This window comes from Canis lupus, chromosome 16 (genome assembly GCF_003254725.2).
Source record: "Canis lupus dingo isolate Sandy chromosome 16, ASM325472v2, whole genome shotgun sequence".
NCBI classification, from domain to species: Eukaryota; Metazoa; Chordata; class Mammalia; order Carnivora; family Canidae; genus Canis; species Canis lupus.
Window position 1 is genome coordinate 22,080,832 of NC_064258.1, and position 13,753 is coordinate 22,094,584.

At 46.6% G+C, this 13,753-nt stretch overlaps 1 protein-coding gene across 1 annotated transcript; it reads right to left on the reverse strand.

Moving 5' to 3' along the window:
• Positions 1-800: 800 nt before the first annotated feature.
• LOC112660552 (ral guanine nucleotide dissociation stimulator-like) lies at positions 801-5,732 on the reverse strand. The gene is made up of 4 exons (XM_025448143.2): positions 5,563-5,732; positions 5,060-5,185; positions 3,541-3,730; positions 801-1,984 (listed from the first exon to the last, which is right to left on the reverse strand). Exons 1-4 carry the CDS (start codon positions 5,626-5,628, stop codon positions 1,953-1,955), a joined length of 414 nt encoding a protein of 137 aa, XP_025303928.1. The 5' UTR covers positions 5,629-5,732; the 3' UTR covers positions 801-1,952.
• Between the last annotated feature and the right edge of the window lie 8,021 nt (positions 5,733-13,753).

Here is a 13,753-nt window from a genome sequence, read left to right on the forward strand (position 1 = left end):
ATGTTGCTCAGGGCCCGAAGCTGGCTTCTCCACGGAGGCAGGTGGCTACTCCAGCATGTGGGGGACCTTGATTGCAGGCTCCAGGTCCTGCTCCTCCTCTGGGGTAGCCAAGGGCGCACGTGACTCCCCTAGGTCGGGACAGTGAAGCAGCTGTGTGACCACCACATGTATTTGCTTCGACTCAGCAGGTGGCATCTCGACTTGGGCGACACACTCAGCTCCAGCAGCCGTGTCCAGCTCGAACACCTCAGTCCCAGAAGTTTCAGCTGGCCCCATAGTAGTACCTGGGGTGGACTCTTGAGGTGGTTCAGGATATTGCTCAGGGACCAAATCTGGTTGCTCCACTGAGGCAGGTGACTGCTTTGGCATGTCTGGGACCTCAATAGCAGGCACCAGGGTGAGCTTTTCTCCCAGGGTGGCCAAGGGTCCAGTTGGCTCCTCCAGGTCATGACAGTGAATCAGCAGTGTGACTGCCATGTAAATTGGCTTCGACTCGGGAGCTGGCATCTTGGCTCAGGCCAAGTACTTAGCACCAACTGCTGTGCCTGGCTCAAACAGCTCAGGCCCATAGGCTTCAGCTGGCCCTGAGGTCGGAGCTTGGGTGGGCTCTTGAGGTGGTTCAGGATGTTGCTCAGTGGCTGATGCTGGTTGCTCCACTGAGTCTGTTGGCCGCTCCAGTACTTCTTGGACCCTGATTGCTGGCCCTAAGGCCTGCTCCTCCTCCGGGGCATCCAAGGGTGCAGGTGGCTCCTCCAGGTCGGGACAGTGAATCAGAGGTGTGACCACCACGTGCATCGGCTTGGGCCAAGCACTCAGCTCCAGCAGCCGTGACCTGCTCAACCACCTCAGGTCCAGAAGCTTCATCAGGCCCCACCTTAGGAGCTGGGGTGGTCTCTTGACATGGTTCGGGATGTTGCTTGGGGACTGAGGGTCGTTGCTCACCAGAGGCAAGTGGCTGTATGTTTATGTCAGGGACTTCCATAGCAGGCAGTGGGGCCTCTTGTTCCTCTGGGGTGGCCAAGGGTACAGGTGACTCATCCAGGTCGGGAAAGTGAATCAGAAGTGTGACCACTATGTGCATTGGCTTGGACTCAGCAGCTGGCATTGCAGCTCAACCCAAACACTCATCTCCGGGAACATTGGCAGGTTTGATCACCTCAGGCTCTGAAGGTTTATCGGGCCCCATAGTAGTAGCTGGGATGGCGTCCTGACTTGGTTCAGGATGTTACTTGGGGATTGAAGCTGGTTGCTCAACTGAGGCTGACTGATGCTTTGGCATGTTGGGGACCTGGATTGTGGGCACTGGGGCATGCTCTTCTTACAGGGTGGCCAAGGGTGCAGGTGGCTCCTCAAGGTTGGGGTAATGAATCAGAGGTGTGACCATGATATGCATTGACTTGGACTCAGTTGCTGGCATTTTGACTCGGGCCAAGCACTCAGCACCAACTGCCATGCCCGGCTCGAACAGGTCAGGCCCAGAAGCTTCAGCTGGCCCCACGGTAGGAGCCTGGGCAGGCTGTTTAGGTGGTTCAGGATGTTGCTCGGGGGTTGAAGCTGTAGCTCCAAGACAAAGTATCATCACCAGAATGGACTTTCCACATCTCTCCCAAATCAAGGACAGTCTTCCCACCACTCAACGAGTGTGAGTCTACGAAACAGTCCCTGGGAGGTTTCCACAGACTGCAGGCCATGGTGATGGGGTATGAGCCTACTCAATGCTCCCAGCAAGCTCCACGGAGGTTTGATCTGTGTGGCCCAGCCTGTCCCACCTCAGCCACCCCCAGTTCTCCTTACCTCCAGCCTCTGGCTCTGCTGGCTTGAGGTGTGAGAACTGTGTGAGAAGACTCTGGGCATGCTGCTCCATGTCTGAGCCTGGTATGTTCAGCCTTGTGTATGCCAGCTTTGTCAGCCAAGGAAATTCTGGTGGTTGGTGAAAATTCTCTGAATATGTTTCAGCCAGGCATCCAGGATAGAGGAGACGGCCCTGGCGATGGACAGGTTCAGCAGAGGCATCAGAAGACAGGGCTCCCTCACACACAGGTGTCCCAGGGAAGCCCTGTAGGAACTGGGGCCCCCAGGCCTCCCACTTGTGGCTGTCAGAGGCCAGTCCTGTTCCTTGTCCACCTGGTATCTGGCGGTCCTGCCTGACACAGGCCTGCTCATTGAGGAGGGGCTGGCATGAAGCCTCTGTGAGTGGGAGTCCATGACCAGTGGTGTGACATCCCTATCTTTCCTGGGGAAGTGGGACTCCCTCCTCAGTCTGGCTCACTGCCCACTTGCCCCTTGAATCCACCTGCCCGCGGCCAGGGAGGAGGGGTGTCTGGCCTGTCATTGGCCTCACTGTTCACGCTGTTGCTCTGGGAATATTCAAGTGAGGAGGGAGCAAATGGGCTCCGTGTCTTGCCAGGCATTGCAAGGACCCTCCTGGTATGGCCACCTTCCCTTCACTGCCTCACTCAGGAGTGGCCACCAGTGGGTGTCCTTCCACTGTCTCTAATATCCCATGGGGCAAGGGCCATCTGGTCCCTGAGCCCTCACTGGCTCTCCTGAGCACCTACTGAGCACTCAGGTCCAGATGCCACCAGATTGGTGAGTGTGATGCTCCCCATCTGCTTTGCTCTGGGTCCCAGATTTGGTATAGAAAGAGGGTAATGAGGGGATGGGTGCAGGGAAGGATTCCCTTAAAGGTCCCAACTGCTATCCAACAAAGCCCACACCCCATCCACAGCTCTCCTTTCCTCTTCTCCTGAGGAGCCCTTAGACCTTTAACCTGTCACAGGAATTGCAGATGTGTGGGATGAGGGTCCAGCAGCCCCTCCGACTCACAGCCCCCTCACTGCCCTCTTGGAGAGGGAAGGCCCTCCTGCATTAGCCAGAGCTCACTCACATTTTCCACTGCTCTAGGACTCCCTCCATCTCAACACAGGAAGGGAAGTTGCATCCCTATCTCGAGGAAGGCAGGGGGGCATCACATGAAACGTCCTGTGGACGTGACCTCTCATCATAGCTGCTGTCACCCTTTGACTCCTGACTAGTCCGGATCCCTGGGGTGCAGTCAGCTTTGTGCATGGGGCCACCCCTGGAGAAGCGCCTGCACCTGCTGGGGCTTCCTGAATGCTTGAGGAGTGAAAGGGCTCTGGCCAGGCCCAAGGCCGATATCTGAATGGGCCTGGGGCTCCCTGCTCTTCCCAGAGATCCCTACTCTGGTTGCCCCAGGACACAGACCCCAGATGGACTCTCAAACCTCCTTTTCAATTGGGAAAACAGCCCAGCTCAAGACCATGGTAATGGTTGGGGATGAGGGACACGCTTCGTCATGGGGAGAACGACGACTGATGAGCACAACCACAGCCCCTCTAGCTGACCTGCCACATGGCCAAGCTCTGGGGGTACTTTCCCTGCAGGGTACAACTAGGCCTTGTGTGACTCTATTCCAGTCAGAGGAGCAGATGGAGGTTCCAAGAAGTTCAGGAACATTCCCATGACTCCCAACCAGTAGGTGGCCCATCCCACTGGGCTGTGGAGGGTCAGGGTACTCACTTTGTAAACAGCATGTCCAGCACCTCTTGGGAGGTGCCAAATCCTGTGTATCCAGGAAACTGGAGATGTAGATGATGTCTCTGCACAACAAAGTGGGCACGAGGCATTGTACTTGGTCCTCCAGCAGCTCAACCTGGCTGGGCCTCACCAGGCAGGTCTGATTTCTCCTCGTGCTTGAGGCGCTTTCACCCTAAGGTGGAACAAAGGAGACATGCAGCCTGCACTGTAGCCATCAGGAGGGCTGGGAGTTGGAGCGCAGACCAAAGCCCCTAGTTCTCAGTGCTTGGGTGCGGCAGGAGTCCCCACAGCAGGAAAATGGGGCAAGATGCCTGGGCTCAGTCACTTAGCATCTGATCTTGGTTTTAGATCATGATCTCAGCATCCTGAGATCCAGCCCCTGGCAGGCTCCACACTTAGGGCAGAGTCTGCTTGAGGATCCTGAGTCTCCCCCTGCTACTCCCTGCTCTCTGTCTCTTGAACAAAAACAAACAAACAAACAACAAACAAACGAATGAACAATTCAGTAAATAAATAATCTTAGAGGATAAATTTTTAAAATTTTTTGGATCAATACAAGACTCTCAAGTGGGAGAGGTTAGTATCATTTGTCAGCTGAGTTTTGACAGCACCTCCCTGCATTAATGGCTTCACCCCTCGAATTCTAACCCCATGTCCCACTCTTGAGGTGCCAACACAAGACTTTTCCTTAGGTGGAGTGCTCAGGGTATGAGGGCTGCAGGATGTTCAGCACTGCACTGTGATTTGGCAACAGAAGGGAATCACATCAAAGTCGTGCATCAGTGAAGGGCTCAATGGCTGTGGGAACCACCTGGCCTTCTGAAATGTTGTGCAGCACACGAGGCCCCTGTGCCTGAACCCGGGGAGGGGGGGCAGGGATGTGCTCCTTCAAAACCTAACTGCAGAGCAATTAACATAGTACAGTGAGCCCCGTGTCCTTTTGGGAAAAAGTCTCCCAACTCACCAGGTCCCTGCTCAAGTCTTGGAGAAGGTGGGGAAGGACTCTCAGGCCAATGAGGCCTCCTGGGAGCACCAGTTAGGAGAAAGCATAGCGCAGTGCAAACTACTGGAGACCGCGTGGGATGAGACATGGTGTGAAGTTGCTCTCTTTCTTTAAAGTTTTATTATTTATTCATGAGAAACACAGAGAGACTGAGAAAGACAGAGAGCGGCAGAGACACAGACTGAGGTAGAAGCAGGCCTCATGCAGAGAGCCCGAGGCAGATCTCATCCCAGGACTCCAGTATCAGGGCCTGGGCAGAAGGCAGGCACTAAACCACTCTGCAACCAGGGATTCCCTGAAGGCTCTATTCTGATATTCATACAAATCTGTGCACAGGGCCATGGGGGCAAGTTTGGGGAGGAGGGGGAATCCAGACTCCTGTAGGAGCAGGAGTCTAGGGGGGAGCCCAGGGGAGTAGCAACCTGGCTTCTGCGACCCGGGGCCCTTCCTGCTGCATTGGGGCCCTGCGTGTGGGGTGTCCCCAGCCTCTGCACTCACCTTGAGACCACACTGGCCCCTGTTAGCTATGCAGGGCACTTTCCCATTCCTCAAAGAGGTGGAGCAGAGGATCTCTTCCTCCCACTCCTGCCCCATGTCCTGTGTGGAGCTCTGTAAAGACAGTGCCTGGCAGCCAGGCAGGAGGCTTCAGCACCCAGTCTGGCTGCCTTGGCTGGTCCGCACACCCAGCTGACTCCATTCCAGACACACCACACCAGAGTCAGCACACACCTCCCCCAAGGAGAGAAAAAGAATGCAGCTCTAGGACCTTTAGTTAACTCTGGGATGGGTAAGAGGCACCTCAGGAATCCTCTTTCCACCCTGCCCACCATGATATCAGTGTGACCATGGAGGGATCACCAGGGAACCTGCTGCCCTGCAACCTCCTGCAGCCTGGATGGGACCTGCCCACACATCCCTGGTTCCCTGAAACTGAAGAGGAGGGTATGGGGCTGCCCAGGATGGCTGGCACAGGTGGCCTGGCCTGGGCTGCTCTGTATTACCTTAGGGTCCTGCCTGGCAAATGCCCTGAGGCATGGCGTGTGACGGTGGAACCAAAGTCTAGGCATGTGAAAAAGCTGCGTCCCTGGGGTTTCTGGAAGCCAGAGCCCCGGGAAGTAGGCAAGCAGCAAGAGAACATCTTTCACTAGCGGATGTCTCTAGCCAAGTGAGCCTGATGTGGGGCTGCACTAGAATGTGGGTGCCTGGTTGCAGGGGTTACAAGTTCTGTTGGGCTCTGTGACCTCACTGCCTGGGATCCCCTACCTGAGTCCACTCCTGGTTGAACCTTCAGTGTTGTCTTTTCACTTCATGTCTAATGGACATCTCAAATTGAACTTATGGAAACAAAATGATTCCCCTCCACCTCAGGCCCTCCACTCCAGTGTTCCATTATAGACTTCTTTATTCCACTTCTACTTATGTGGATCATCTACCTTGGAGTTGTCCTAGGTTTCTTCCTCTCTCACATCCTACATCCTGTCCATGAGATTCACAATATGAATTGTGCCCTTGTGCTACCCACATCATTCTTGCCTCGTTTCCTCTGTGCTGTCCGCATTATTCTTGCCTCGTTTCTCATATCATGATGTGTCAGAGCCAGCTCGGACAAGGCAAGCTGATGTGAAAGTCCAAGGAATTTTTGTGAACTGGTTGGCATCATTTTGGGAGCTTGAAATAATTAATCATCGTAGAACAGTGTAATTTATGTATTTATGTTTCCTGTCTACTGTCTGTGTCCACCCAAGTGCCTACAACAGTACCTGATGCAGAAAAGGCCCAAAGATTTTTTTTTCCTAAAGGCACATTGTTGTTTTTTTTGCCTTGTGCACAGATTTTGGGAACGTCAGTGATGAAAGTCACGGAGGAAGAGGTATAGGCAGTCTTCCAGATTCCCTTTAGATGCAAGTATCCAACATGTCACTTAAAAATATCAGGTTCAATAGAAGCTGGGTCCTTCATTACTGTCTCATGAGTAAATTTACTCCCTGTTGCTAGGGTGGCAGTCCGAAAATTGTGAACGTTGTTTCTCTAATCATAAAAATGTACTATCTGGATTATAGTTTTTTATTATGTCTTGGACAAAATTCATAATTTTTCTTCATAGTCTAATGTTTTAGGAATTAGATTGCTTTTAAAAAATTTTTTTTATCTTTATTTTTAAAATAAATTTATGTTTTATTGGTGTTCAATTTGTCAACATACAGAAAACACCCAGTGCTCATCCTGTCAAGTGCCCACCTCAGTGCCTGCCACCCATTCACCCCCCGCCCACCTCCTCTTCTACCACCCCTAGTTTGCTTCCCAGCGTTAGGAGTCTTTCATGTTCTGTCTCACTTTCTGATATATCCACTCATTTTTTCTCCTTTCCCCTTTATTCCCTGTCACTATTTTTTATATTCCCCACATGAATGAGAACATATAATGTTTGTCCTTCTCCGATTGACTTACTTCACTCAGCATAATACCCTCCAGTTCCATCCACATTGAAGCAAATGGTGGGTATTTGGTGTTTCTAATGGCTGAGTAATATTCCATTGTATACATAGACCACATTTTCTTTATCCATTCATCTTTCGTTGGACACCGAGGCTCCTTCCACAGTTTGGCTATTGTGGACATTGCTGCTAGAAACATCGGGGTGCAGGTGTCCCGGCGTTTCATTGCATCTGTATTTTTCGGGTAAATCCCCAACAGTGCAATTGCTGGGTCGTCAGGCAGATCTATTTTTAACTCTTTGAGGAACCTCCACACAGTTTTCCAGAGTGGCTGCACCAGTTCACATTCCCACCAACAGTGTAAGAGGGTTCCCCTTTCTCCGCATCCTCTCCAACATTTGTGGTTTCCTGTCTTATTAATTTTCCCCATTCTCACTGGTGTGAGGTGGTATCTCATTGTGGTTTTGATTTGTATTTTCCTGATGGCAAGTGATGCAGAGCATTTTCTCATGTGCATGTTGACCATGTCTATGTCTTCCTCTGTGAGATTTCTCTTCATGTCTTTTGCCCATTTCATGATTGGATTGTTTGTTTCTTGGATGTTGAGTTTCATAAGTTCTTTATAGATCTTGGAAACTAGCCCCTTATCTGATACGGCATGTGCAAATATCTTCTCCCATTCTGTAGGTTGTCTTTGAGTTTTGTTGACTGTATCCTTTGCTGTGCAAAAGCTTTTTATCTTGAGTCCCAATAGTTCATTTTTGAACTGGGATCCCCAGTTCTTTCTTTTTTAAAATAATAAATTTTATTATTTATTGGTGTTCAATTTGCCAACATACAGAATAACACCCAGTGCTCATCCCGTTAAGTGCCCCCCTCAGTGCCCATCACCCATTCACCCCCACCCCCCACCCGCCTCCCCTTCCACCATCCCTAGTTCGTTTCCCAGAGTTAGGAGTCTTCATGTTCTGTCTCCCTTTCTGATATTTCCCACACATTTCTTCTCCCTTCCCTTCTATTCCCTTTCACTATTATTTATATTCCCCAAATGAATGAGAACATATAATGTTTGTCCTTCTCCGATTGACTTACTTCACTCAGCATAATACTGTCCAGTTCCATCCACGTTGAAGCAAATGGTGGGTGTTTGTAATTTCTAATGGCTGAGTAATATTCCATTGTATACATAAACCACATCTTCTTTATCCATTCATCTTTCGATGGACACCGAGGCTCGGTTTCCTGGTTGACCCTTTCATCTTTTAGCAGGATGGTTCTTAACCTCCACGTGCTTGAAATCCTTCCAAACTTCTTGTTGTGATTTAGTTCTAATTTCAAGGTATTATGGTCTGAGAATATGCAGGGGACGATCCCAAATCTTTTGGTATCAGTTCAGACCTGATTTGTGACCAGTATGTGGTCTATTCTGGAGAAAGTTCCATGTGCACTTGAGAAGAATGTGTATTCATTTGCATTTGGACGTAAAGTTCTGTAGATATCTGTGAAGTCCATCTGGTCCAGTGTATCATTTAAAGCTCTTGTTTCTTTGGAGATGTTGTGCTTAGAAGACCTATCGAGTATAGAAAGCGCTAGATTAAAGTCACCAAGAATAAGTGTATTATTATCTAAGTATGTCTTAACTTTGGTTATTAATTGATTGATATATTTGGCAGCTCCCACATTCGGGGCATATATATTGAGGATTGTTAAGTCCTCTTGTTGGATAGATCCTTTAAGTATGATATAGTGTCCCTCTTCATCTCTCACTACAGTCTTTGGGATAAATTTTAGTTTATCTGTTATAAGGATGGCTACCCCTGCTTTCTTTTGAGGGCCATTTGAATGGTAAATGGTTCTCCAACCTTTTATTTTCAGGTTGTAGGTGTCCTTTTGTCTAAAATGAGTCTCTTGTAGACAGCAAATAGATGGGTCCTGCTTTTTTATCCAGTCTGAAACCCTGTGCCTTTTGATGGGGTCATTAAGCCCGTTCACGTTCAGAGTTATTATTGAAAGATAGGAGTTTACTGTCATCATGATACCTACTCAGTCCCTGTTTTTGTGGATTGTTCCATTGGACTTGTTCTTAATGAGGAATTTAAGAGTCTCCCTTAAAATTTCTTGCAGAGCTGGTTTGGAGGTCACATATTCTTTCAGTTCCTGCCTGTCTTCAAAGAACTTTATCTCTCCTTCTATTCTGAATGAGAGCCTTGCTGGATAAAGTATTCTTGGCTGCATGTTCTTCTCATTTAGGACCCTGAATATATCCTGCCAGCCCTTTTAAGCCTGCCAGGTCTCTGTGGAGAGGTCTGCTGTTAATCTGATATTCCTCCCCATAAAGGTCAGGGATTTCTTGTCTCTTGGTGCTTTAAGGATCTTCTCTTTATCTTTGGAATGTGCAAGTTTCCCTATTAAATGTCGAGGTGTTGAACAGTTTTTGTTGATTTTAGGGGGGGATCTCTCTATTTCCTGGATCTGAATGCCTATTTCCCTTCCCAGATTAGGAAAGTTTTCAGCTATGATTTGTTCAAATACATATTCTGGACCTCTGTCCCATTTGGCGCCCTTGGGAACCCCAATTAAACATAGATTTTTTTTCCTCAGGCTGTCACTTATTTCCCTTAATCTATCCTCATGATCTCTTAATTGTCTCTTTTTTCCTCAGTTTCCCTCTTTGCCATCAACTTGTCTTCTATGTCACTCACTCATTCTTCCACCTCATTACCCCTCATCATTAGGACCTCTAGTTTGGATTGCATCTCATTTAATTGATTTTTAATTTCTGCCTGATTAGATCTAAATTCTGCAGTCATGAAGTATCTTGAGTCCTTTATGCTTTTCTCTAGAGCCACCAGTAGCTTTATAATTGTGCTTCTGAATTGGCTTTCTGACATTGAATTGTAATCCAAATTTTGTAACTCTGTGGGAGAGAGGACTGTTTCTGATTCTTTCTTTTGAAGTGAGGTTTTCCTTCTAGTCTTTTTGCTCAGTGCAGAGTGGCCAAAAACAAGTTTTATTGGGAGAAGGAGGAGAAGAGAGAAGAGAAAGAAGGAAAGAAAAAGAAAAAAAGAAGAAAGAAAAAAGAAGAAAAAGAGAAGAAAAGAAAAAAAGAAGAAAAGAAAAAAGGGGGGGGAGCAAACAGAAATCAAAAAACAAAATATAAGGTGGAGTATCCTCTGATTCTTTATACTGTAAATCCCTCGACTTCCCCTGGAACTTTCCAGTGCTGCTTGGTCAATAATTTGTTTTTCCCCTGTCCATCTAGATGGTCTTCTGGGGCAGGAGTGCTGATTTTCAGGTGTTAGCATTTGGGGGAGCTGCTCAGCCCCCTGCCTGGTGCAGGGCTCAGTGAAAGATGTTTAAGCTGTTTATCCGGTGAAGCCACTGTGAGGCTCAGTGGGGGTTGTTTACCCCGTGAGGCCGCAGGAGGAACAACTACAGTGGCAGCGGCCAGCTCTGGAGCCCTGGAGTCAGCTCCCGCAGTAACTACAGTGCTCTCCGTCTGCAGGGCCTGGAGGCTCCAGGGGCGGGGCCACTGATCTACTCAGCTTGGGGCAGGAGTGTCCTTGCTGTCCTGTGCCCTCCTGGCTTCTGCCTGTCCCTGGGATCTTGGGCTGTGTTCCTGGCGCCCAGTGCTCCCGGGCCTGGCTGTTGGATTCTCGCTCCCGGTCCCGGTCCCGCAGCCCCTTCCGCGCGGAGCCTCCACCCGAGCCCCTCTGAGCTGCTCCCATGTCCAGCCGGCTGTGTACTGCAGCCCTTTAGGGAGCTCGGCAGCAGGGTATGGCGCGCTCTCCCCGGGGCGCAGGTGTCTGTTAGTGTCCCTGGGAGCCTAGGGCATCCCTGCCCCTCCTGAGGTCTGCTCTAACTTCCTGAGTTGGCCTTTCCACCTGGGAAGATTGGTGCAGCTCCTGCTTCTCTGGGAGAGTGCTTTCCTGTCCTGGGGACACTCGCCCCGGCCCCAGCCCGGCTCCTTGCGAGGCCCCTCCCCTTTGGATGCCTTTTGCTTCTTTATTTCTTTTTTCCCCGTCTTCCTACCTTGATAGAAGTGTGAACTCTTCTCACTGTAGCATTCCAGCTGTTCTCTCTTTAAATCTCAGGCCGAATTCGTAGATTTTCAGGATTATTTGAAGGTTATCTAGGTAATTTGGTGGGGACAGGTGACTTGGGGACCCTACTCTTCAGCCATCTTCTGTTTTTGACCAGGAATTAGATTTCGTTAATCTTTGTGTTGTTTCATTCAGACATTGATGCATTACTATTTTTTGTAAAAATTGGTTAAAATTTTTTTTTGTTTAGATTATATGCTAAATTCTCAGCTCTTTGAGAGCTTCTTTTATTCATTGTTGAATTGCCTATACCACCTAGCAAATGTGTTAGAAGTGACAGGTGTCTAGTAAAAGTATCTTGAATCTAATTCAATAACCAATTTCAGTTTTCTGTATTGGCCTATAAATTTACAGCCTCTTTGAAACTCCATTATAACATTGTTACATGTACTTTTTTTCATATTTGAAATACATTATTTCACATTTGCTTATGTAAAAAAAAGTACTGTGTCCAAGATTTTAAAATTCTTATTTACCAATGCATTTAAATCTTTCTCATAATGATCTATGGCATTTAATGTAGTAGTGAAATTGTTCATATTGGTGCCTCCAGAAGCTTTTCCTTCTGTTGTTCCTGTTTATATCATTCAAATATCTTTTGAAAAACAATGACATTCTTTAGACCCCTGAAGATTTCCCTGTTTTGTTTTTGTTTTTTGGTGTCATTTATTTCCATTTATTTGACCTGTTGAATACATCAGTTAAACAAATGTTTGCTTATTTTACATAAATGGTCCTTTTTTTTGTACAATCTCATAACTAAGTCTTCATGGGTCCTTAGATAGGAAAATGCGTCTCCCATCTGTCTACAAAGCTGAGCCATAGTGGGTGATACTTTAAAACATAACCTGTTGGGGGATAACTGTATATACAGAATAACACCCAGTGCTCTTTTTTGAGCACTTGCTACTTCATCTTCATTAGAAATTAACCCTCCAGGCAGCCCCGGTGGCCCAGTGGTTTAGCACCACCTTCGGCCCAGGGTGTGATCCTGGATACCTGGGATCAAGTCCCACATTGGGCTCCCTGCATGGAGCCTGCTTCTCCCTCTGCCTGTGTCTCTGTCTCTGTCTCTCTATATATCTGTCATAAAAAATAAGAAGTCAACAGAATAGAAATAAAACAAAGAGAAATTGGAAAACAAAAGACTGATTCTTTGAAATGATCAATAAAATTGATAAACTTCTAACAACATGGATAAGTGGGAAAAATCTCCAAAGCACAAATTACTAATTTCAGGAACAACAGAAAGTTATATCATTACAAATGCTACAGGCATAATAAATTAACAAGGGAATGCTGTGCATGCCAGTAAATTTGAAAACTTCAATGGACAAATTCCCTGAAAAAGCACAAATTACTAAAGTTCACTCAAGAAGAAATATAAGAAATATATAATAAATATAAAATATATAAGAAATATAAAACTTTGGTATTTCAGTATCAATTGGAAAAAAATTAAATTCATGGTAAAACACTCTAAAACAGAAAACCAAGCCCCAGTCTCTGATGAATGCTGCCAGACATTTAAAACAAACAAAACAAAACATTGATGCAAACAATTCCTGAAAAAGGAGGAGGAAAGAAAATTTCAACTACTATTTTATTAGTAGTAGAGATTAGCATTATTGTGCTACCAAAAGCTGATAAAAAGATTTTAAGAAAAGAAAACCACAAAAATGACTATCCCTCATGAACACAGGCAGTAAAATCCTTAAACATAAATATAAGTTAATTGAATAAGCAGTACAGAGAAAGGATAATTCATCATGTCTAAGTACAATTTCCCCCAGGTATGCAGATTTGTTTTAACATCCAAAAATCAATTAATGTAGTCCACTACACTAAGAGGCTAAAAAGAAAAAGAGATAAGATATATAATCAAGCCACGGGATGCAGAAAACATGTTGAAAGAATTCATTGTTAGTGTATAGTAGCTAATCAGAAATAGAAGGAATTTTCCAAAGCACCCACAACTAACACTCTACAGAGTAGTGGAAGATTGTTTTCCCTTTAAGATCAGAACTAAAGCAACTAAATGGAATCCAGAAATAAATCCACATAATTAATTTTTGGACAAATGTGCTAAGGTAATTAACAGAGAAAGAATAAGACTTTTTCCTATATATTACCATAACAATTGAATATCTATATGGATAAGAAAATATTTACCCTTACCTCACACCATATACCAAAAAAAAAAAGAAAGGAAAAAATTAACTAAAAATGCATCATAAATGTTAAAATTGCAACATTGTAAGAAAAAGTCTGTGATCTTGAGTTAGGCAAAGATACACCAGATATAACAGAAAAAACACAAATTATGATAGAGCTAACTGATAACCCGGCTTTCTTCAAAATTAGGACTCTTTACTATTCCAAAGACAGTTTAAAAAAAACTGAAAGGGAGGGGCCATTGGGAAGATGGCGAAGGAGTAGGGTCCTCAACTCACCTGGCCCCACCAACTAACCTAGATAACGTCAGAGCATCCTGAAAACCTAAAAATTCGACCTGAGAATTAAAGAGAGAACAGCTGGAATGCTACAGAGAAAAAGGTTTTTGCTTTTTACAAGGTAGGAAGGCAGAAAAAAATAAAATAAAAAAGAATCAAGTTGGGGAGGGGCTCTGCAAGGATCCGGGCAAAGGCCTGTGG

Coding starts and splice junctions, on each gene's coding strand:
- LOC112660552 (XM_025448143.2), bottom strand. CDS start 5,628: ATGCCTAGACTTTGGTTCCACCGTCACACGCCATGCCTCAGGGCATTT. Junction 5,186..5,562: donor TTGCCAGGCAGGACCCTAAG/GTAATACAGAGC, acceptor CCTGGCTGCCAG/GCACTGTCTTTACAGAGCTC. Junction 1,985..3,540: donor CTGGACATGCTGTTTACAAA/GTGAGTACCCTG, acceptor GTCCATCGCCAG/GGCCGTCTCCTCTATCCTGG.